This window comes from Lacerta agilis, chromosome 5 (assembly GCF_009819535.1).
Source record: "Lacerta agilis isolate rLacAgi1 chromosome 5, rLacAgi1.pri, whole genome shotgun sequence".
NCBI classification, from domain to species: Eukaryota; Metazoa; Chordata; class Lepidosauria; order Squamata; family Lacertidae; genus Lacerta; species Lacerta agilis.
The window spans coordinates 18,112,526-18,137,971 of record NC_046316.1 but is presented as its reverse complement, the minus strand read 5'-3'; the positions used below and the strand labels follow the sequence as shown (position 1 = coordinate 18,137,971).

At 44.0% G+C, this 25,446-nt stretch overlaps 1 protein-coding gene across 2 annotated transcripts in view; it reads right to left on the bottom strand.

Moving 5' to 3' along the window:
- Positions 1-24,644, bottom strand: part of SH2D4B (SH2 domain containing 4B) — a 76,593-nt gene extending 51,949 nt beyond the window's left edge. Inside the window, exons 1-3 of one of the 2 annotated variants that reach the window (XM_033148774.1) lie at positions 23,868-24,644; positions 1,589-1,748; positions 434-581 (exon numbers count right to left, since the gene is read on the bottom strand). In XM_033148774.1, the coding sequence (XP_033004665.1) occupies positions 434-581; positions 1,589-1,748; positions 23,868-24,054 (495 nt within the window). In that variant the 5' untranslated portion in view covers positions 24,055-24,644. The remainder of the gene's footprint in view (positions 1-433; positions 582-1,588; positions 1,749-23,867) is intronic. The other variant, XM_033148773.1, reaches the window with a different exon arrangement.
- Between the last annotated feature and the right edge of the window lie 802 nt (positions 24,645-25,446).

Here is a 25,446-nt window from a genome sequence, read left to right as displayed (position 1 = left end):
CATGATCTGTCTGTGTCCACCTCAGCTAGTCTGCTACCATTGAGTGACTGGGTCCAGTCCTGTAATGATGAAATCCTCAGCTGCCAGTCCAGTCAGCTTCTATAAGTGGAATGGAGAAGGGTGGACATTTGTCCTTCAACTACAACAGCAAAATGTATTGGGTCATCTCTGGTCACATCACTGGGTGGCTGCTATTGGCAGGGGAAAAAAACTTTGGGAAGTGTCACAGGTAAATCTGGGGGGAAATAAGGTGCAGAATATTACATAGGGCTGCTCTTTTCAGCTACCACAGATCCCAAGGGCCAACTCCATTTGTACATATCATCTCAAAGAGAACCATGAGTGAAAGTGCCACGATATTCCAAGGGAGTCTTGCCATCCCAGGAAGATCAATGGCAGAATGCAAACATATAAGTTAAGGGAGTCAACAAACCTTTAATTCCTCCTGGATTTTCTCCTCCATCATTTTGGCTGCTTTGCGATCTTCTGTCTCTATCTTCCACTTCTCTGCCACTATTCGAGCTTTCTCCTTCGCCATAGCGTCTCGAAACTTCTTTGTGATTTCCGCTTCTTTTTGCTTCCTTTAAAAAGGGGAGCAGGTGGGCAAGTGAAAAAAAAAGTAAAAACAGCAAAGAGGATTGTGATTCCTTAAAAGCTCAAAGGTTTCTTTTGGGGTATACGAGAGATTAGGAAACACTTACTTGGTGGTACAGATCTTTACCTCCCCACCCACCTGTCAAAGCTTGCCTGAAGGATGGACAGAGATAATGACCAAGCAAGATTGAATTACACACTCATGAACTGATGTGCAGGGAGTTTAGTCCTGCTTTCCAGCTGCAGGATCCAGCCACACCTCTGCCTGCCCCACATATGACATCTGCTATGGGCCCAATGGGAAGACCTAGTGATCCAAATTTGGCCTGCAAGCTAGCGATTCCCCAACTCAGACATAAGCTTTTGCAGGCTGTTTACAATTCCCTCCTCCCCTCTATACCTGCCAACCAAGAATAACATTTCACTCCCAATAGGTTGCCTGTGGTGTCATGGGAGTTGGGGCAGGATCTCAGACTGTGATTCACAGTAAGATCTCACCGAGACTGGTAATTATTGGCATCCTTTCAAGCAACCACCCTACTGAGAGACGAACCTCAGAACTGAAAACTAAAACTCCATGGATTCAGATGTTTCCCAACAACAATGGAAACACAGAGGTCCATGTGTTTACAAGCTCTTCATCCATATAGAGGTCTTTGTGGGTATCAAAGATCATGGGGGAAAAACTGGAAAGGATTCCTGATTGAAGCAAGAGACATAATATTCTTAAGCATTTTAAAAACTTAAATGCAAATTGATTAGGTTTTGTGGCTTTGTTTGTTGGTTGGGTTTTTGTTTTTTGTTTTTGTTTAGCACTAATGTCACATCTGACCCAAGCAAAGATGGATATACTTGATATTTTAGATTAAAAACTGAAAACAGTTTTGAAATGAAAGCATTGTCCTATACTTTGAGGAAACAGTGTTCTAGAAATGTGAGCCTCTTTATCCAACACCACAGACATGAGTAACTTTGGTTTTTGCAAAATGCTCACCATAATTCTTCTGCTTCCTTCTGGGCTTGTTGCCTGGCTCTTTCTGCAATAAGTTCCTCTGTAAGCTGCTCATAAGGCTTGTCTCCAGGAGCTTCTCCCATAATCCAGACCCAGACCTCGCCATCAGTCCCGCAGAGCCACTGCACTCGTTTGTCATTACCTGCAACAGCCATCAAAACACACAACAAAAGGCTTTGTGACAAGGGAATGATGTTCTCAGAGTCAATAACACACTGTCGGCACAAGGATCAAAATACAAATCATGGACCTAAGCACATGAGCTGTTTCACAGAAGTGAAGCCAACCTTAATATGTTGCACCAACCCTGTGCTTATTTGTGGCAACACTCTGAGTGAACATCAGGACCAGGAACTAACCTCCTGGGAGCTAAGATGCAGGCCTCAATTTCTGAGCCATCACTTCTCTTTTGGTAAAAAGAAAAGAAAAGGAAGAAAGCGGCAGACTCCAATCAGCTTCACCAGTTTGTTTTACTCACCTCCTTGCTTTTCCCTGCTCCCATATACAGTGGTGCCTTGCAAGACAAAATTAATTTGTTCCGCGAGTCGTTTTGTATTGTGAAAATTTCGTCTTGTGAAGCGCGGTTTCCCATAGGAATGCATTGTGCAGGGGGGGGAGCACAAAACGTTTTCGTCTTGCGGAGCACGACCATAGAAAAATTCGTCTTGCGAGTCACCTAAAAAACCGCAAAACCCTTTCGTCTAGCGAGTTTTTCGTTGCGCGAGGCATTGGTCTTGCGAGGTACCACTGTAAACTTCCTTTTCCTGCTATCGCACTTGGTTTTGTGCAACAAAGCAGTTCACTGCTGACTTCATAATGCTGACTGTTGATCACTCAAGATGACATCACAATACATCACCAGAGGTCAAAAATATAACCTTTTGAAGTGTGAAATCTTTCTGTAAATGCAGAACTGTGTGAAGGAGGCTACCCATAACCTTTCCCATAGTCTGTTACAACAAGGCTACCCAGGAAGAACAAGACACACCAAACCTATCAGACATAATTGTGTTAGAAGTTAAAATTACGTTTTGAGTTCCTGAGCAAGAATCATGTGATATGAATATAGATTTTCAATATAAACCTCAAAGGATCCCAGAAGTTTCCACAGCTGTGGTCATTAACATTATGGAGTCAATCTTGTCTGAAAAACATACTTAGGCCTCTTACATGGAAACTGTTTCCTTGTCCAGCTATGTGCAGAAATTAATTGATTTTATTTTATTTAGAGAGCGTGAGACAATGGCACTGCACATGTGTGATGGCACACTTTCCTAGATAAGTGTGGCACAAGTTCTATTTTGATGGAAACAGCAAGGTTAAAAGTTACAGCCCTATGAAGTGAAAATGTCACTACAGCAGCCACTGAATAGTCAGAACTGAATGAAAAAAAGAAAAATCAGACTCTGGAAAAATTAAACAGAAATATCATAAAAAGCAGGGTGGCCAGTCGGTGGGGGGGGGGGTAGTTGATAGCAGCTCCTACTTTGAAGAAACAGAAAAGCTACCAAATCAAAAAGTTAATATAATTAACACGAAGGGATGTTTCCATACATATACAAAAAAGGCAGTGAAAAGAAAGAAAAAAGCTGTTCAGTTTATGTCAAGCGAGAGAAAAATGATAAAAGTCCCAAAGCAGATAGACAGAAAACAATCTTTAGGTGTGGGGAATAAAAAAAAACGACTAAAACTCTCCCCACACACACACACACCCCCACACACTTTTTCACAGAAGTGAATGAAAATTGCAGGCATACAAGCCCCTCCAGAGTGGATTAAGCCTGCCAAATCATGGGCAGACACATTCCAGAGTTTCAAAGCCAGAAACCTTTGAATTTTGTTCTTTAATTGTTATTATTTTTGATACCTGTATCTTGTTTTCCGCCAGAAATGGATGCATGATCAGCCCTGTTGAAAGGATGGAGCCTGCCAAATTTCAGAATTATAAGTGCAGTGATTCTTCTTCGAGGACATACATTTTTTGAGGGGGAGGGGTTACAATAGAAATCATAGGGTGACCAGGATACCGAAGTAATTAGTATAGATCCCAAAGAAATTCTGAAGTGGGGAAAGTATTACCCACCTGCCAGGCACCCAGAAAAAGACCCTGTTGCCACAAAGTTTGTTGGTACTGTGGGCTTCTGCCCTCCCCCTGGAATTTTTTGGGGATATAGCCTCTTCTCCCAGGGAGAGAGACATCTGCCCATTGACCTTCACAAGGGAAAGGGTGGTGGTAGGAAAAAACAGAATAGATCAGTGTGAAAAACAAACACCTTTTAATATTTTGCTCAACACCTCTCCCACAAATTACCGTGTTTTGAGTGCCATGGGATAATTAACTGTGGCGCTGTGGGTTAAACCACAGAGCCTTGGGCTTGCTGATCAGAAGGTCGGTGGTTTAAATCCCCGCGACGGGGTGAGCTCCTGTTGCTCAGTCCCTGCTCCTGCCCACCTAGCAGTTTGAAAGCACGTCAAAGTGCAAGTAGATAAATAGGTACCGCTCCGGCGGGAAGGTAAACGGCGTTTCCGTGCACTGCTCTGGTTTGCCAGAAGCGGCTTAGTCATGCTGGCCACATGACCCAGAAGCTGTACTCCGGCTCCCTCAGCCAGTAACATGAGATGAGTGCCGCAACCCCAGAGTCGGACACGACTGGACCTAATGGTCAGGGATCCCTTTACCTTTACCTAGAACCTAGACAAAAGATTCCCTGCATCTTTCCACCACTTAAATTCAGGATGTTTTGCTTATCAGCTTCATTTTGCTTTTACTGTATTTTATTTTATTTTAACACAGTGATAGCTTTGAAAATGCTGGGGTGGGGGTGGGGTGGGCACCTGACTTCACAGAGTAACTTGGGGCTTTAGGGAGCCCCTTATCTGGCTCAAAAAATCTTGTTAAACAGCGCGCTCCAACTCAGGCATGTGGAAACCTTGTCCATATCGCTCCTATCTGCCTCATAATTCAGGAAGTAAATGAAGTTCACACACACCCCTACCAGGAACCAAGTAGAGGGGTTCACACAGTAAAGCGACAAGAAGCAGAAGCAGTATAAATATAACATCAAAAAATTGGGAGAAATTCACAAGTCAGCAAAGTATAAACAAAGTTGTTTATGTGTCTCCCTAAAGGCAGGAACAATAGGGCAAAGACAGTGATAACAGTGCACTTTTTTGTGGAAACCAATTTTAAAACTCCACACAGACATGGAGTATAATGTTTTCATATACAGGAAACAGTATGTCATAACAGCAAACCTGTATCCTGAAGAATAGCTTGTGAGTGGTTTTAGATATATTAGAACCAACTGATTTATGAATACAACGAGCAAAAAATCAAAAAATGTTTTAACCTTTCTCATCAAACGAATGAATTCAGGTGCATTTATTTGTGCGAGAATGTTGTATTTAGACCTAGAATAATTAAAGTAATCCCAGGAATATTCCATCAGCCATGAAGAGAGGAGGCATAACAACACTTCTCAAACTGGAAAAGGTTTCTGAAGCGTATGATTGTACACAGGCAATACGGAAGCATTATTTCATATACCCTACAACTAGGGCTTTTTTTCAGCCAGAACTTGCCGGAACTTGGTTATGGCACGTCTCAGGTGGGCGCCATTGCCATTAAAAGAGAACAAGGGGGGGTGTCTGGTGCGTTGTGGCACCTCTTTTTCTAGAAAAAATTAGCAACCTAATACATTTTCACCCACATAAATGTTGGAGTGTGTTCAAATGCTGCTTTTCATGAAACAAAATTTTGAAGGAGTGCAAGGCATATGATTTTGCAAATCTAGCACATTTGGAAGACAGTGTCCAACATTATGATGAATCAACAACTTACATTTCTGCTAGGTATATATTGGGCCTAATGAAGTTATGTGGTACCTTGGGTTACAGATGCTTCATGTTCAGATGCTTCAGGTTACAGACTCCGCTAACCCAGAAATAGTACCTCGGGTTAAGAACTTTGCTTCAGGATGAGAACAGAAATTGTGCAGTGGCGGCGCGGCAGCAGCGGGGGGGGGGGCATTAGCTAAAGTGGTGCCTCAGGTTAAGAACAGTTTCAGGTTAAGAACGGACCTCCGGAACGAATTAAGTTCTTAACCCAAGATATTACTGTACTTTTTTAAATGGAAACATTTATAACCCACCCTTTGGTCCCAGTTGGCATAGATTCCAATAATTTAAAATAATAATAAAAAAAATCTGATGGAGCAGATTGAGGTACTTTCATATATTCCTGCAACATGCACACCAATAAAAGACGGAAGGAATCTGAAACACGGGACATTTACATTTAAAGTAAGGTGAACTTTAATGCTTGGTCGTGTTCTCTTAGGATCCTGAATTCAGCAACACAGTAGAGGCTATGGTAAGTAAGCAGTATATAAATTGTTTAAAATAATAAATAAAACAGACTTTCGTGAGCTGCACTTGACTTGTTTTATGAACAAATGCTGAGGTAAATTTATCCTGATGTACCTCTGGAAAATGGCTGTTTTGCATCGGCACACATCAACAGCAAGGCTCCTATCAAATAAGAGTTTGTGGACATTTTATTCTCATTATTCACTACTGTGATGTGAATGATGGATGGTAAGAGGCAACACTTCAAATCGCAGTTCATTCTCTTGTGTTAATGGACACTATGTAAAACACTGCTTCTGGCTAAGCAAGGTTTATAGTTTCTCCATTCCCCGTTACTATAGCAGATGAGTGTACAGCAACTATCAACAAACCAGTGGTTTTCAACCAGTGTGCCATGGCACGCAGAGGTGCCTTGAATGATCGTCTGGGGTGCCGCAGGCAACACTGGCCTCTGTCCCTCTTACCTTCCCTCCATCCTCTGATGCCCTCTTGCATCTCTGCCTACCAAAGGCTTGCACAGGTGTTTGTTGCAGCAACCCTGGCTACAGGCTCCCCAGGTGAATGGTGTGTCTGGGGCTGGCCAGAGGGGTCCTTCCTAGGCCCCTGTGGAGCAGTGTGTGAAGGCACCTCTCTTTGGGGCAGGGGAGCAGCTCAGAGACCAGGGGTGCCAGCAGTGGCTGCCCAGAGGACTCCCAAGAAGAGGGGAGAGGAGGCTGAGGGAGCCTCCCACAAGGGAGGGTGTTTGAAAAGCGGTGAGAGACTACCGTCTCTGCAGGCAAGGGGTGACATAACTGGGTTCCTGAGCCCCACAAGGGTGCCACAGAAAGGATGTAGTTGGTCAAGGGAGCCATGGACCCAAAAAGGTTGAAAGCCTCTGCCATGCTGTAAACCAGGGGTAGGCAACCTAAGGCCCAGGGGCTGGATGCAGCCCAATTGCCTTCTCAATCTGGCCCGCGGTCCAGGAATCAGCGTGTATTTACATGAGTAGAATGTATTTTATTTAAAATGCATCTCTGGGTTATTTGTGGGGCCTGCCTGGTGTTTTTACATGAGTAGAATGTGTGCTTTTATTTAAAATGCATCTCTGGGTTATTTGTGGGGCATAGGAATTCGTTCATTTATTTATTTTTTTCAAAATGGTCTGAGGGACGGTGGACCGGCCCATGGCTGAAAAAGGTTGCTGACCCCTGCCGTAAACACTTAATTCCGTTGGCTTCCTACATGAGAAATACGTTTAGACTGGCAGAGTTGGATGTTTCTCAGCCACATGCAGTGGCAGACCTACATTCTGGGGGCCTTGAAGCTTGAACTGTCATGGGGGCCCCTTTGCAACCAGCAACTAAGTCAGGGTAACCACTGTTATCCTCTTGGGATTCTTCCATGACAGATCACCGCACCTCTCAAACTTTGGGACAGCTTTCTGTAAATTCAGGACTGTCCCTGGAAAATATGGACATGTGGAGAGTCTGAGCTTCATTAGTTTCATAGCAGATCTGCCCTTGCCCACTTGTATGCATGTGACTGCTGGCCTTCTGCAGTGCACTCTTCTGTGCAGAGCATGCGCATCCGGACTTAAATAGAGGTCTTTCTAACTGAGAACGTAGCACTGCAGCAAACACAAACTCAAGAGCAGAAGCAGAAACTGTTTTCTTCCTTTGCCTTAGATCCAAGAACGGGCATCACTTTTATAAGCAGGAACGTTTCTTTTCCACCCAGAGTGTCACTGTTCCCTGAATAATGAAATCCAGGCTAGGAATCTCTCTAAAAACAAGTTAAGATAAATCTCAATAAATAGGTCATATGGAGGCAGCCTGGTACCCTCCGATTGACTAAAAAATATCCTATTTCCCCTGATATTTGGAGCACTGGGGGCAGGACAGATAGTTATCAAGTCCATCTGAGAGAGCCAATGTGGTGTAGTGGTTAAGAGTGGTAGACGCGTAATCTGGGGAACCGGGTTCGCGTCTCCGCTCCTCCACATGCAGCTGCTGGGTGACCTTGGGCTAGTCACACTTCTTTGAAGTCTCTCAGCCCAACTCACCTCACAGAGTGTTTGTTGTGGGGGAGGAAGGGAAAGGAGAATGTGAGCCGCTTTGAGACTCCTTCGGGTAGTGATAAAGCGGGATATCAAATCCAAACTCTTCTTCTCTTCTATTTTGGAGAGTTCACGCATCTCTGGCCCTTTGGCTTCACGTGTGCTAAGGAAACCAGCATCCCTAAGAATTTTTCGGATTACATCCTCAGCACATATCATTCTAGGCTGCATCCGTGTGGTAAGTACACAGCACATTCTCTTTATGCAGTGCCAGTGACTTACCATGGCAGCCTTCCAGGAGGCAGGAGGCTGTGACTAATATAACATTGAAAATGTATACTCACTATTGCTCGTAAACACAAGCAGCGCTAGCCCTAGAACCATAATATTTGCTTGTCCTTTTCCAGTGCCTTCCATGACAGATAAATAGAAACCACTTCTGGCTGAACTTCACAGCAATGAACTCGGGAAACAAGGCCTTAGAGAGCAATACGGAGCTTAGGACTCTGGCCTATAAGAATCATTAGTCTCCAATGAACTGCACTGCCAGTCTAATATATGCCATGGTCTGGGAGTGACTGTTCCGAGCCTCATGCTCGCAAAAGGCCAACAAAACTAAAAGAAAAAAGAAGTTTCAGAACATTAAGGGGGGGGGAGAAGCAGAGGAAGAACCTTCCACAATACAACAGGCAGTAAGAATTTTATGAAGAAGACCCTCTGACCTGCAAAACTATGAACTAAATAGAAAACAATTTCATGGCAATGATGCTTGCCTGCAGCAGCATTCATGGAGAGTGCTACCCCCAAAACACACACACACACACACACACACACAAAGTTAGCATCCCCACTTACGGGACCCTGTGATTAGCTGGAGGTACTTTTCACACTTTCTCAGAGTTTTCATTATCACCATCTACTCACTTCTATCCATCGGTTACAGAAAGGGGATAGGGAAGAGAGCTTTTGGAGTGGAAGGGATCTGAGAGTTTCCCTTCCGAGCCACTGACATGTTGCTCTCCCCCTTCCTTTTGTGAGGGAAGATCAGCTTACGTGCCAACTTTTTCCATCCCAAATCCCGGACACCCAACCCCCATCGGGTCTGCTTGACTGATCAGCAATCTGAGGGCTCATCCATAATTGCCCTTGTCCTTGAAAAAAAAGCAGGTGTCAGAGTAGTTTTCGCCTTGTCCCACACTTTCTAGCATGGGTAAGAGCAGTTTTGACCTTGCCCTGCTGCTTTCCCCCAGAAAACACAGTCTTTAACTATAAATTGGAGCAAGCATCAATCCTGAGAAAACCCAATCAATGTTTTGCTCCAATTCAGTGGTAAAGAGTGGGTTTCCTCAATGGAGCAATGGCAAGTCTGGCTAAACCTTCAGAGCATAGCTGTCAACTTTTCCCTTTTCTTGCGAGGAATCCTATTCGGAATAAGGGAATTTCCCTTTTTAAAAAAGGGAAAAGTTGACAGCTATGCTTCAGAGTCCCTTGGCACCTAAGAACCTGGCTCCAAGATTCCCTGTGATAACCTGTAATACAGTTTTGGGGATCCATCAATAATGGCTACCGGAATTAAGATGCCACACACCCATATTATATTCACCCATTTTTAACAAACCTAAGAACATATTAAGAAAATCTTCTCCAGCCCCAGCAGAAGTCAGGCAGGTACAGAAAGATCTACATCTCTCATTTGAGGCCCCAAGTCATTTGCATTCATGCTACTAATTAAAAGCCATTTAAAATAACTGGGGCTGCAGTTGATGGGATATTGCTAGAATCAGCTCATTGCATGCAGGCTCATTTATCATTGTTTTTAGCAATTATGGCATCCTTGACAATTCCCCATTGTTCGCCATCTCCACAGCCTTTTGAAATTGATTCATTTTTGTGTGGAAAGTCCATTGCAAACCCAATTGGATATCAAATCTCAGAGAAATACCATTAGTTAGACAAGGGTTGCAGCACTCAGCCAAACGAAATATTCAGGTACTTCAGTCACTCTGTTGTGTGGCAGATTAATTGCTAATTAAATTATCGTTTTAGTGGATCATTGCCTTGGAACCTTAGCAACATTAAGGTACTTCCAAACCCTGCTTGCTGCTGACTACAATTTCCTGTTTAATCCCTTTGTTTCTATCACATGTTCCTCAAAACTAAAGCTCCCTAGATGCAGTAAACTAGTATAACAGAAAATGGACTGCACTAAACTTGTCTTCCTAAGTTTGTTTCATGTGGAGGGTTGGTTAATATGGGGAAGAATTTAAAAAAACATAAGACAAACACCTGCTGTGGCACAGTCCAGATTTCTACCATTTTGTCTTGTGTGGTGCGTGTATTAGCATTTTGCAGTTCATCCACAGCTATGGCTCTCCCCATCCTGGACTCTCATTCAGAAGCACAGGATTCTATTTTGGCTGCCATGGCAACCAAGGTTCTTAACTGGAGACCCATTGGATGTTTGAAAGTACCATCAAGTGGTTGGCTATACCAGTTGACTAAGCCCTTTTAGCAACTCTGTGGCAGTCCCAGGTTTTTCGCCCGCTAGCCCCTCCTGAGGGAACTCTAAGACACAAACTATCTCCTTTCAGAATAGTTTTGCCCTTTTCCTGACTTCCCCTCCTCAAGAGCTTATATAACCTGCTGGACCAAAAGAACGACGACTTGGCTCAAAAACAAGAGATCTTTATTTAGTACAAAGCATGGCGGTTTCAGTATAGGTTCATAAGCTTAGTTTGTTATCAGTGTATATTCTTCGTTTCATCAACATAAACACAAACACATCTTTAACGTTCCTAACCTAACCTAAACCTAACCTCGCCCCACACCCTCCTTCTTCAGTCACCACTCTCCAACCCCCTCACACACCCATCAACCAACCAACCCTAACGGCTGCTCCCTCCTTTTAAACAGTGGAATGTCCCGCCTCCTAAGGGTGTCTGTCACTCTAACTGGGGATTCCATTAACCCTTAAAACTCCATGGGTCTCTAAACAGCCCCTAACTATGACCTGATTCATCACACCTGGCTACATCCCTTTCCAGCTGGCTTTGGCCCAGCTTTTCCTGGTTCCTTTGCCTCCTCCTCATACTGTTCAACTGTAGTCCACCTCTGTAGCCATGCTGGAAGAAAAGAGCTGACTTTGTGACATCAGCTGCCATTGAACCAATCTCCCCTGCTCTCTCTCTCTCTCAGAACAATTTATCCCATCTCTAAACTACTATGCTTTATGAGGCATGCAATTTACATTTGAACCGAAGGTGGAGATTTGTGCAATAGCTGCTGATGTCACAAAGACCCTGGGCTATCCCCTGCTAAAGCAAGAGGAACCAGTCCTGTCCCTGTTTAGAGCCCTTTGAGGGAAGAAGCAGTCGGGGTCCTCCTAAGAGAAAGATCGTAAGTTCCTCAAATAAAAGCTTAGTACTTTCCTCCTCCTCCTTAGCTACCAAAGGAATTCAGGAGCGAAGCTTGAGACATGCAATTGCAGAGATGTGGGACACGTGTCATCTGTTAAAAATAATGCATTTTCATCACTTTCCTGAAGTCAAAGCGTTATTTGGCTATTGTATGTTTATTTGAACTGCTTGTTTATTGATCCCTTAGGTCATGCATCCCCAGGGCTCAGGACATGTTATTTGAAACACACAAAAAATCACCTGACCTTACATTTAGAAAGTTTTGTTCTCATCCTTGCTGCTTAAAAGATTTCATACTTATTTGTTTCCTTTCTGCTGTATTCTGCTGCAGCTGTTTTGCACATTTCAAATATGCTCCATCAGCATTCAGTGATCCACCATAGACCTAATCATTCTTCTTTGTAGTTTCTGAGACAAGCTTTTGAAGGCTTGTTTTCTCTCCCTCCCTCCCTCCCACCACGTATTTTGAAGCCTAGTGCATCCTAATGTACTGAATGGTTTAGCACAGGGGATGGGCAATGAAATTAACTAACGCTTACATTTTTCATCAATGCTCACTGTTGATGAATTGTCACATGTTCTGATATGGATTCGTCAAATCTGCAGCATAAATACTATTCAGTTTCATAATCAATGGGCTAATAATGCCCTTATAATAGCCGCATTGGAGGACATGACTAGAGCATATTTGAGCTCTTTGCCCACATTTCTGGGTTTAGATGTAGGATATTCTCATGATGACTCAATAGTAATATTCAAAAGTAATATTCATGATACCTGCTTAGGCCACTGATAACCACACTAGCTTTGTCTTGTTTCCATGCCTCTGTTTTCTCACTGTAGCTTATTTATTATCTTCCCCTACGCTTCCCAGATGCACTGGTACATACAGTATTGTTAAGAATTGTATGTGCTGTTCTCCGTTTTCGGTTGCCAAAAATGCAAATAATTGATGGGCAGCTTTGAATTTTAAAAAATCTCACTCTCCATTAAGCTCAAGCCGAGACGCCATAGGCAAAAATAGTCGCTCCTTATCTGAGTGCTGTGAAACAAGCCTTCATCCTCCTTGCTGCTATGGGAAGCAGCAGTGCCCCTGATAGCCACTTATATGCCCTCTACCATAAACCAAGTTCATGAGTGTTGCTGCTGAGATGACACATTCTCACTGCTGAGCAGCTGCAACTAGCATGGTAAGGCTATGCTGCTCACGTGACCTTTGATCAGCTGAATAATAATAATAATAATAATAATAATAATAATAATAATAATAATAATAACAATAATAATAATAAAAAATTTATTTCTACCCTGCCCATCTGGCTGGGTTTCCCCAGCCACTTTGGGTGGCTTTCAACAGAACATTAAAAAACAGAATAAAACTTCAAACATTAAAAACCTCCCTAAACAGGGCTGCCTTCAGATGTCTTCAAAAAGTCAGATAGTTGTTTATTTCCTTGACATCTGATGGGAGGGCATTCCACAGGACGGGCACCACTACTAAAAAGGCCCTGTAACCTCACTTCTCGCAGTGAGGGAACCACCAGAAGGCCCTCGGCACTAGACCTCAGTGTGCAGGATGAACGATGGGGGTGGAGACGGTCCTTCAGGTATACTCCTTCAGTTGCTGCATCGTACTGGGAAAGGGAGGGGAAAGAGCATAGCAGGCAGGTCAGTGTGGTGCAAACACACTGGCGGCAGCACCAGATTGGATCTGCTCGTGAACTTGCACCATGCCAACCTCACCACTGTGTCCCTCCCCATCCCAGTGTGCTGCAGTAACTCAGCCAGACAGAGATCAGGTGAGCGGGTTAGCTCCACCATACCATCCACTGTTAAAGATGAGGTATTTCCTCTGTGGAGGCACAAAATCTGTTAGTTGAGGCTTCCAGTGCTGCACGTCTGATGTTCTCATCACCACCTGTAGTTTCTTTTTTCAGTAGCAGGACACAATTTATAGTTTTAAGGTCCAGGTATAGAGTCAATCAGAAGTTGCAATGGTGCCATTCCATCTGGTCTGCTACCCTCACCAACCATACTGATATCTGTCTTTCCATCCTGAAAACATTGCACGACTGACCATTATTTTACTCCAGTGTTGATGGTGTAATATTTGTTGCCAATTTTGAACCTTGTCCAGGTTGTATCCATCCCAGTTATACTAGTGAGAAGTCATATATTCTCATTCGTCCTTGCTGAAAATTCAGTCAGTTTTCGCTCGTGATTCAAAATGCCTTTCCTGTTCTTATAAAACTGGCTGATAACTCTTGCTCAGCCTCTAGTTCATTAAAGCCTGTAAAAAATAAAATTCTTTCAATAGGAATCATTTATGAATACTTGCAAAATCATCCAATTAGAGCCTCTGGAACTTTGGGAGTTGGGGTTGCTAGGTGACTTGTATTTTAAAAGGCATATCTTAGGGCCAATTCATTTTTATTTTCCCTGTTGGGGAACCTGTTTCTGAGTACAAAGTACACACAGCATTATTGATGAATGGCTCAGCTCGCACATGTATAAATCATGGCCTTTTCTGGCAAACTCCCTGCAAGCAGTGCCCCATTAAGGACCCAGGTCCTGCTTACAAGCATTTCCCAGCAAATATTGCGGGTAATAGACATGCATGCCATCAGCATGTTTGGCAATAGGTTCCAAAACAATGTATGAAATGGCACTACAGTGTGTTGGCCTCACTGATTTACAAAGTCGAATCAATGTCATTAACTCCAAATTAATGCAGGCACAGAATGATAACCATATGCCTGCATTAACTTCTTGGTGCTCTGTTTTAATAGATAGCACAGAAACATTAAGAAAATACCCAGCCTAATAATGTAATTTTGCTTTCTACCACCACCACCACCACTCAAAAACTTGCTCCAAGCATTTAAAACAACAACAACAGTTGCAGACCCTCCAAGTGTCCCTATTTTCCGGGGACAGTCCTGGATTTAAAGAAGCTGCCCTGGTTTCTGATTTGATCCTGGAATGTCCTGCTTTTCCTTAGGATTTTCCTGTTTTTACTGGGAAAACATTGGAGGGTATGGAGTTAGAATCATAGAATCATAGAGTTGGAAGAGACCACAAGGGCCATCCAGTCCAACCCCCTGCCAAGCAGGAAACACCATCAAAGCATTCCTGCCAGATGGCTGTCAAGCCTCTGCTTAAAGACCTCCAAAGAAGGAGACTCCACCACACTCCTTGGTAGCAAATTCCACTGCCGAACAGCTCTCACTGTCAGGAAGTTCTTCCTAATGTTTAGGTGGAATCTTCTTTCTTGTAGTATGAATCCATTGCCCCGTGTCCGCTTCTCTGGAGCAGCAGAAAACAACCTTTCACCCTCCTCTATATGACATCCTTTGATATATTTGAACATGGCTATCATATCACCCCTTAACCTTCTCTTCTCCAGGCTAAACATACCCAGCTCCCTAAGCCGTTCCTCATAAGGCATTGTTTCCAGGCCTTTGACCATTTTGGTTGCCCTCTTCTGGACACGTTCCAGCTTGTCAGTATCCTTCTTGAACTGTGGTGCCCAGAACTGAACACAGTATTCCAGGTGAGGTCTGACCAGAGCAGAATATAGTGGTACTATTACCTACCTTGATCTAGACGCTATACTCCTATTGATGCAGCCCAGAATTGCATTGGCTTTTTTAGCTGCTGCATCACACTGTTGACTCATGTCAAGTTAGTAGTTACTTATCTCCCAAGCCAAGGAGAAAAGTAACTACAGTGGACTCTTGGGTTACGTTGCCTTCAGGTAACGTAACTTTCGGGTTGTGAACGTGGCAAACCCGGAAGTATACACGCCGCACACGCATGCGCAGAAGTGGCCCTCATGTTACGGACTTTTCAGGGTACGTAAGAACCCCCGGAACGAATTAAGTTCATATCCAGAGGCTCCACTGTACACAACTTTTGGAAGACATCTGAAGGCAGCCATGTAAAGGATTTTTTTTTAAAAAAATGTTTAATGTGTTATTATGTTTTTATGTATGTTAGAAGTCACCCAGAGTGGCTGGGGCAAGCCAACCAGATGGGCAGGGTATAAATGGTGTTTGTGGAATGCGATGTCCCTATTTTCATTGGAGAAATGTTGGAGGGTATGCAGTTCTTACAGAAGTCAAGCCGTGGGATAGTCATCACTGCTTTAGACTGCTATTTAGTGTAGTTGACCAGCTCCACTCCATCCGGAAAAAGCCATTGTGTTTAAATGCGTCTTGATTTTGCAAGCGTTGGCTTGGATTTCATTGGCCGATGGGAAGCAACAGGAAAGAAACAGAGAGGGGTGTTTTGTGAGTTTAAAAGGCAATCATGAGGAGAGGAAGCAACAAGATGGCAGACAGGATAAAGAACTAGGGAGGCAATTGGGAACAACAATGAAACAGAGGGAAAGCTAACTTACACCAAATGAAGGGTGCAGGAACTAAATGCTATCGAAAGAGCTACCTATAGATATACAGAAGATATAGGTAAAGGGACCCCTGACCATTAAGTCCAGTCGCGGATGACTCTGGGGTTGCGGCGTTCATCTCGCTTTACAGGCCGAGGAGCCGGCGTACAGCTTCCAGGTCATGTGGCCAGCATGACTAAGCCTCTTCTGGCGAACCCAGAGCAGCGCACGGAAACGCCGTTTACCTTTCTGCCGGAGCGGTACCTATTTATCTACTTGCACTTTGATGTGCTTTCAAACTGCTAGGTGGGCAGGAGCAGGGACTGAGCAACAGGAGTACACCCCGTCACGGGGATTCGAACCACCAACCTGCTGATCGACAAGCCCTAGGCTCTGTGGTTTAACCCACAGCGCCATAGAGGGAGGCAAATGCTGCTAAGAAAGCTAATACCCACACCAGATGGAGGCGGGAAACCAAATCCCACTCACTAAAGAAAAAAGGCAATGCCAAAGAGAACACCTAACCCCTTCCACAACTGTGTCACACTCTTATGCTGAAACAGCACCACACATTCTCAGCTGACGCACAACCAAAGCTCTATGGGTGGAAGTAGAGTTCAGCACCTTATCTGTTTTGCTGCCAGGGGATGCTGAATGTTGGGTTCAGTAAAGCTCAAAGTGTAGCAGGTGGGCAGGTTAGCAACTTCCTCCAAACACCCTCCCACACATTTGACACCCAGTTTAAGGGTGTTAATAGGGACCCAGGTGGTGCTGTGGGTTAAACCACAGAGTCTAGGGCTTGCTGATCAGAAGGTCGACGGTTCGAATCCCTACCATGGGGTGAGCTCCCATTGCTTGGTCCCAGCTCCTTCCCACCTAGCAGTTCGAAAGCACGTCGAAGTGCAAGTAGATAAATAGGGACCGCTCCAGCGGGAAGGTAAACGGCGTTTCTGTGCGCTGTTCTGGTTCGCCAGAAGCGGCTTTGTCGTGCTGGCCACATGACCCGGAAGCTGTCTGTGGACAAACGCTGGCTCCCTCAGCCTATAGAGCGAGATGAGCGCCGCAACCCCAGAGTCGGACACGACTGGACCTGATGGTCAGGGGTCCCTTAAGGATGTTAACAAGGTCACGGCCAATGCTCTGTCTGCATTCTTTCCACTGCTGTGTCTTCATGCTGCAACTACCATTCCTATCTCCTGACAGCTGCTCCTCCTGGGCTGACTGCAGGATGAGAACCCTTCTGGTCTCCCTCAAAGACTTGCCCTCTTGACAAGGTGCAAGAGTCACAGCCCCTGGGAGGAAGGGAAATGAAACAGCCTTGATCAGGAGTCCCAGGTGAACAAGAGCTCTCACTGCCTTTTCAAGTGGGCAGCTCTCCAAGTGATCACCCACTGAGAATGGTCAGGAAAAGGAACCAAAACTTTGCGAAGGGGTATGCTCAAGAAGGGGAGAGCTGCTTTGCTGCATGAGTTATTGGATGAAACAAATCACATGGGCATATTTCAGACTGGATTCAGGCCTGGTTCGGAGACAGAAGCAGCCTTGGTTGCCCTAAGGGATTTTCAGGGAGTATGGTCCAGTGGCTTTTTCTTCCTTCTATTTGGCTTTTGATACCATCAAGACTGGATCATCTCCATGGGTTGGACCTAGTGGTCATAGTGCTGCAGTGCTTCAACTCCCAAAATTTCCAATACGAAGCGGCCCAAAACCAGGATGCCATTTTTCAGGGCTGCATGTGAATCATGTGGCTCACACAAGATTGTGCCCCCCCCAAAAAGCCTTTTTTCAGGGCAGTGATCTTTCAGGGCAAGTATGCATTTGGGCGCACTGTGATTTTTTTTTTAAAGGGGTCTTGTGGAACAGCCAGCCACATGAAATATGCCTCCTTATCCATGTGCTTACTTCTCCAGCAAGTTGTTGCATTTTGTTTATTCTTATCGTTATCATTATTGGACAGCCTTTTATAATAAAATTGCTGGAAGGCTGAGTTGAGGATGGTTTTATATAGGTGTTTTTATGGCTGCAGGTTATAAACTCTTGCTAGTTTTAAGTTATGCTTGTCTTTAACAGATACGCTGTTTAAATTATTTGTTTTATTGTGCAACAGTTTGGGCATTTTGTGGAGAAGAGGCCAACAAGCTTTATATATAAAAACAGATAAGAGGCTTGGGAGAAGATAGCACTGTCAAGTAGAATATTAGCATCACAGCAGATTTCAAATGAGGGTGAAATGACCCATTTCCTTCTATTACTAATTAGGCTGCTTTAAAAGTACGTGGTAATTTTTTCTAATTGGATTCTCCTGGCATACTACAAACAACAACACACACAAAATCAGACAGACAAAAAAAATCCACCATTGGTTCCCACTAAAATTATATACTATACTAAACTGGACACTGTACTTTGCCTGGAGAGACATGACATATCCACTTAGCCGTGGAGCTTTCTATTTATTTATTTAATTGAATATTTCTTCACTTTTCAGTAGTGGTCAATTCTCTGTGCAGATTGTCACTTACAAGCTGATAGGCAGAAGAGACAAACGCCACAACTTATTCCAGAATTATAAGTGGTTCCTAAGGCAAAATATTTCAATGGAAACATTGTTTGAAAATGGTGCCACCATGACCATAGTGGAAAAGTTGTCTGGTTGAAAGATGTTCTCTTAGACAGGCTCCACCTTCCACATAATCAAAAGGGACAGAGCCAGATGCTGTTGAATTTTCCAGAACAGCAGGTTTTTTCCCCTCATCAGTAAAGGTGCTTTGATCATCCTGGAAGGGAGTCTTATCACCATTCGGGGTCAGATTTTTTTTTTAAAGACGGAAAAAACCCCTGCAGATTTGTCATTCTATAATTGATGAAGGAAGGCATTATCCATAATTGATTAACACAAATGCTTTGTTGACAAAAGACGTGGGTGGTTAATAAATGGCATATTCAGGCTGTTATCTGGATTTTGCTATTTTAGGACAAGCCCCCAAGTCAGTAACAATCAAATGGCATATAAGGAACCTTAGTGAAAGGCTCACGCTCAGTGATTTTCGAGTAGTTGTTTCATGTCCCAGTTGGTTAGAGCATGGTGCTGATAACACCAAGGTTGCAGGTTCGATTCCCGTACGGGACAGCTGCATATTCCTGCATTGCAGGGGGTTGGACTAGATCAGGGGTGGCCAACTCCCAAGAGACTGTGATCTACTTACAGAGTTAAAAACTGGCAGTGATATACCCCCTTTTGGGGGGTTCAGGTCAAAGTTGTTGGGGGTTTTTTTAGGGAGAAGGAAATCCCTGTTTTGGGGGGGCGCAGGACAAATAATTGAGCTTTTTTTTAGGGGAGCCAAAGTTGTTGAGCTTCTTTGGGGGAGCCAGTGATCTTCCAGTGATCTACCACAGACGTCCAGTGATCTACCGGTAGATCACGATATACCTGTTGGACGTGCCTGGACTAGATGATCCTCAGGGTCCCTTCCAACTCTATGATTCTATGTATGGTAGGTATGTGGCTGAGAAGCAGGTGCTGCTAGTTCGGACTGCATGCTGGGAACAGCACAGAGGCTGCACCTGTGGCTTTGATCAATGATCTTCACTTAGCAATCACTAAGGGAAAATGAGATGGCCCTATTGATCCTACTTTTTCTCTCAGCAACCTTTGATCACAGGGTATAGACACCTGCCGAACTTGTTCTTCTCATTTTTGTCAGGGAGGCCCCCAGGGAGGGGTAATGGACAATTCCCCTTTGGTGGGTGGCCTGAAGTGGAGGTCCTTGGAAGCAGAGAGCTATTCTAGCCTCCTACTCTGAGTAAATGGAAAAGTGATACAGCTTTGCAAGATCATGTCGAAGAGTAACTCCCATATTGTGCGCCAAGATACACTTAACTGTGCGCTGGGAGAAAGAGAAACAGAAAGGAAATAATTTTAAGCTTTCTTGAGCCCAAGGTACTCAAGAGATTTCCTACTCCATTTCTGTATGGTTTAACCAGTCTGCGGACATTAACGCACACTTTTTAAGTGTATCCAGTGTGGAGCAAAGAAAGGGCAGGGGTGGTTTTCCGGTTTATTTAGAATCTGTGGAACTTGGTTTTGCTGTTATGAATGAAACCAAGCTCCCATTCATAACAACTAAAACTATCCTGACAGCTATGCAAAGAGCTGATGGAGGCAGGAGCCCAAGCTAAGGCACATCTGTTACTACAAGTCTTGTTTAATCGTTTAGCTCTTAAGTAAAAGAAGCCAGATTTATGCTCAACAAGGGAGCCCAGCATTAGGCAGAAAAATTCTGTTTCTACACAAGTGCCTACCTAGCAACCCTACTAAGGTAACCTATTATGAATGACTTTGGGGCTTGAACGGAGAACCTCCGGGTTCAAGGCTGGGACTGAGGGTACGCAGGTCTCAGACCCTTCTACAAACACAGAAGGGAATCGTGGGTGTGAGCTTCAGCCCCTGTGATTGACAGGCAAGATTAAGCCTCTGGATTAACCTAGTGAAGGTATGAACCTCTGGCCACCAGACAAATTGGTCCTATTTTGCCCTTTGAGGACATTTTTGCCAAGCCATGTTCACCTGCCCCACAACTTGACATCATGTAATTTCAGGTGTGGGGCTAAGTATAGTTGATTTAATTCACACTGAAATGAAAATGTATGCATAAAAAGGCTTAAAATAGAAAATGGCTAAATATGTATTTCTCAAGCTTATGATCTGAGATGAGAGGTATGTGCTGAAGAAACACCACATATCTTAGGGCATAGAGAGACTTGCATCCTTCTATGGAATGATCTTTCTAGTGAAATTTTGCAGTAAAGTATTGCTTCTCCATTTGAAGTAAGAATCCTCCTTTCAGAGAGCAAGGGAGAGAGAATATATGCAATTAAAAATTTCAGATTCACATGGTATAATGTACAGGCTAGGGTTGCAATCCCTGGCACACTCCGTTGGAGATATATATCCAACTAAGCATTGTGGGTCCTCATTCTCGCTAAAGAAGCACCGAATGATGCTTTAAAAAAGAAAGCTATGGAAGACCACCTGGGACAAAAACTCATTCTCAGCCTTATTAGAGATCCCTAGCACTGTCACAGATCACAGCTCCCAGGGTTCCAAGACCGGGAGCAAGGCAAGTACGTGTTTCTGAAGTGGGCTGAAATCTGGATGTCAGGTGGTGGATAGCTCCATCGGCAGAGCCTGAGACTTAATCTCAGGGTTGTGGGTTAAAGCCCCACGTTGGGCAATAAGATTTGTGCATTGCAAGGGGATGGACTAGATGACCCTTGCAGTCCCTTCCAACTCTACAATTCTAGGATTGTATGACTCTAGACATATAGAAGCCCTAGGAGGCAAGTGAGAATCAAAGGGCTTAGCCACACCTCCGTTTGCCTTGCTGCTTTATTGTGGAAACCGGATCTTTAGCACTGAATCGGAACAAATGGCAATCAGGTTTTCTGCGGCTTGACGCTTGTTCTGATTTAGTGCCAAGGAGCGGGTTTTCCAGAGGGAATCAGCAACGCCATTTGAACCCGTGCTTTCTAGGCATGGGGCAAACGGGAATGTGCATGAGGCCAAAGTTTTGTCTGGGGTGTTTAAGCTCAAACATGCAAGTAAGCTGCGGCCAGAAAACATGGAAAAATGTGCACCAGCCCTGTGACATGCCTGAAACTCTAGGTAATTTGAGATATTTTTAATTATCTTTATATTTCCACAGCTCATGCTTGAGGGGTGCAGATAGTTCTCTCCAGCTCCCTTTTCACCCTCACAACAAAGGTAACTTAGTCACCAAGTGAGAGTTACACAGCTGAGTGTGGCTTTGAGCCAGGGTCTCCCCAATCTGAATCAAAGCACTCTAACCACTATAGCACACTGTCTGGCATAGGGCTTTCTGTGGAACACAGGGCTGTGAGACTCCTTCTCACCATGCAAGCTGTAGTGCCAATTCAAAGTCACCCATGTAAGTTTTTTCAGCTTCCCCTACTGGCATAACCTTGGTCTCCATTGTACTCCAACTCAGTTCAGAATTGATCAGGCTGCCTTTGTTCCCATTTAAGGTGAAAAACATTGTCCTTCTCTTTTATGAAGGATGGAAACAACTTTCGCCAGTCACTCTGCCCCAATTCCGCCACACACACACACACACACACACACACACACCCCACACACAAAAATTGCAGCTAAAGACACGGGCAAGTCATTTGGAAGGAGCAAAGTGTCATAAAACATTGAGCATAGGTGAGGCGCATGCATGCAGAGATAGAAAGACAGTATAAAGTTTCCTGTGGTCGTTTTCTCCTCTTTTTCATCATTCTTTGTAAACCAGAAAATTAATTACCCGGAAAACAATTCTGTGCACTAAAAAGCAGAATAGGTTTAATGTATAATTTATATATGGAAATGCAGCTGTCAACACTGTGACAAATTACTATATAAAAATGTTGCAGTTACATTTTTTGGTGTTAGCGTGCATTATGTTCATCTTCTGTGCAAGACAATCTTCATCCTCTTAATGTTGTTTTGGCGCACAGAGCCGAGCTGCATTCTGAACCCCCCTACTCCCAGCAAACGACAGATCAATCAAACTGAACAGGCTTTTATTTGCACATGGGAGGGAACTGCAAGAATGCAAGAATGCTCTTGAAGGTCTCCCGATGAGATACCCTTCACACCATGTTTAAAAACAGTGGGAATTAGACAAGCGAATCAGAGATAATAAAGTCTTGGGCACTTCAATTCGTATGCTGTGCCCGCAAAAGACCTCTGACTGACGTGTGTCTATGTTTCTGGCCCTAGATGACTATAGCACACAATTATTTCATAGTCTTTGCTTTGTTTACAGGAAAAAACTATATAAATAAAATAATAATAATAAAATTATTATTATTATTATTATTATTATTATTATTATTACTACTACTACTACTACTACTACTATTTATACCCTGCCCATCTGGGTGGGTTTCCCCAGCCACCATTACATACCCTACAACATTTCTCCAATGAAAATAGAGATGTCCTATTCCATAATAATAATTTTATTATTTATACGCTACTCATCTGACTGGGTTGCCCCAGCTACTCTGGGAGGCTTCCAACTTATATAAAAGCATTTTTTAAAAAATTAAAAAAAACTTCCCTATACAGGGCTGCCCTCAGATGTCTTCAAAAACTTGTATAGTTACTTATCTCCTTGACTCGGGGGCCGAATAAATCCATACTGCCCAACATTTCTCCAATGAAAATAGGGGTGCCCTAAGGAAAAGTGGGACATTCAGGATCACATCAGAAACTGGGACGGATTCTGTAAATCCAGGACTGTCCCTGGAAAATAGGGAAACTTGGAGGGTGTGCCATGAATTAATGCAGGCATAGGCAAACTCGGCCCTCCATATGTTTTGAGACTACAATTCCCATCATCTCTGACCACTGGTCCTGTTAGCTAAGGGTGATGGGAGTTGTAGTCCCAAAACATCTGGAGGGCCGAGTTTGCCTATGCCTGAATTAATGTATAATCCTGTCCTCGTGAGGCATTCAGAGGGCAATTTGGAGAGGGAGGGTATTGCTCACCACCCCACTCTAGCCCATTCACACCCCAGTAGGGGGACTGGTGGTGCCAGTAGGCCCTATATTTCTTGTCTGCTAGTTTTCAACACTGTTGAGCATTATACAGAAACAATGAGTCTATGGATTAGGTGTGCAAGTCGAAAGGCACAAATCCCCACACATAAAGAGAAACAAAGAGTTGTGCTTAATCCATAGAGGAGAAAATTTTCAGAGCTGACTTAATCCCCTTTCATTTCAATGCGACTGAAGTGCAACTAACGTATTCTGCACTGGAGCCATTGTGACTTATTGAGCAGAGTTCTAGGCCTGAACTTGGACCGCCTAGGTTCAAGACCAATACACCCGGCAGTTGCCTGGGTTAGGTCTCAGTTTCCATCTTCTTGGGATTTCCTTCACAGGGCAACTGCCAGAGCAGACAATATGAGGAATACACAGACACTGAGGCATTCAACTCCCCACAGAAATGACGGGTGATCAGAAAAGCTGTCAAATCTTACTCTGCTTGAGTCTCACTGTCCTTTGCAGCACAGCCGAGTCTCCCTCCTGGGTGCCTTCCTCTCTCTCCCTCCATCTCCTGACCTGCTCTTCCCTCATCTTGTAGAAGAGGACATGCTTCTGTTCTTCGTTCAGTTCGGCCAGTAGCTCCGGATCGATGTACATATCCCGCAAAATTTGCTGCAGCATGGCAAGCCGGTCAATAAAGCAACGCGTGTACGGTTGCCAGGTGGAAAAGACAAAATTCAAAACCGAAGGAAAAATACCCTGCCCAGGCCAGCCAACTTAACGCCTTTAGCACTTCCTCAAAAACAACTTGAAATGAAAGTGCTGGCCCTTCCTGAGAGGGATTGGGTTCTCTTTCATGCTCCGATCGCTTTCCGTTAATCGCCACAATAATAGCTTGTGTCACCTATCAACAGGTGTCCAACGGGGGGGGGAGATGGAACAGGAGATTGGCAGGGCAAAGGCGTACAAACAAGGATGAGCCACTTGGATGGTATTAAAAGGCTCCCAAAAAGGGGAGAGAGGATAACTCCTGACAGCTGCCACTTAAATACCTGGAAACAGTTCAGTATTTTACAAAAGTGATCCGATTATGGCACGGTGTCCCAGGTTTCTTGCTTCTCATTCCCACGGTGGTGTGTTCCCCTTGATGTAGTGCTGGGGATTTGTGCCTCGGGGTTTATTTTTAAATCTATGATGTCATGGTTAAAAGTAACAACTACACCGGTGATATCTATGTCATTCCAGCGCCTTATGGGAACTGATCCCTTCCGATAAAAGGCAACACACATTTACACATTATCTCTAGCGCTGCTTACTCTCCCTGGTCGCTGGAGCACACACCTGGCTCTGTCTAGGGTCATGTTTACTTACTGCCAACAGACATGGTGATTCAGCACTAATGGATTAAAAAGCGTTTTGTTTTTTCCCCCTTTCAAACTTGCAGAAAGGAATGGAAGAGCAAAACTTGCAAGGCAGCTAATTAATATTAATTAAGCCAAAGTCTGGCCTTGGCAGTTCAAGCACGCTGCGTTAACCCTCCTGCCATCGGTGTGTTTTCCATTCTGTGGTGGGAAAGATAGAGATGAGATTGCTTTTTAAGCAAATGGTGACCTTTTGCTGTTTACTGGCATTTTCCTGCTCTCCGTGAAATACTATTGTTAGCTCCTCGGGGTTTCTATTACAATAATTTATATGCAACTAATCATAGCCCCGTCCAACCTCTAAGGTCCAAGATGTGTAATAATAGATTTTAAAGCATAATAGACGATGGTAAAATTCTGTTAAAATCCCATTTGAAACAGCTAAATGCATAACGAAACTGCCAACCAGCTGAACTCAGGCCACCAAAAGGCCATGGAGATGTTAATAGTCTAACAAGATGCTCAGGCTTCTTTGAATTATTCAGATATCATCAAAATAGTTTTGTAAGACATCTGCTCTTCCCCCCCCCTTGCTTTTTAGGAAAGGTAACTAATTTTCTTGGATCATCAGAATGTAAGAGTCCTGCTGGATTAGAGCCAAAGGTCAAGCAGGATGCTAAGGGAAGGCAGTCTCTCTGGAACATCAAGAGAA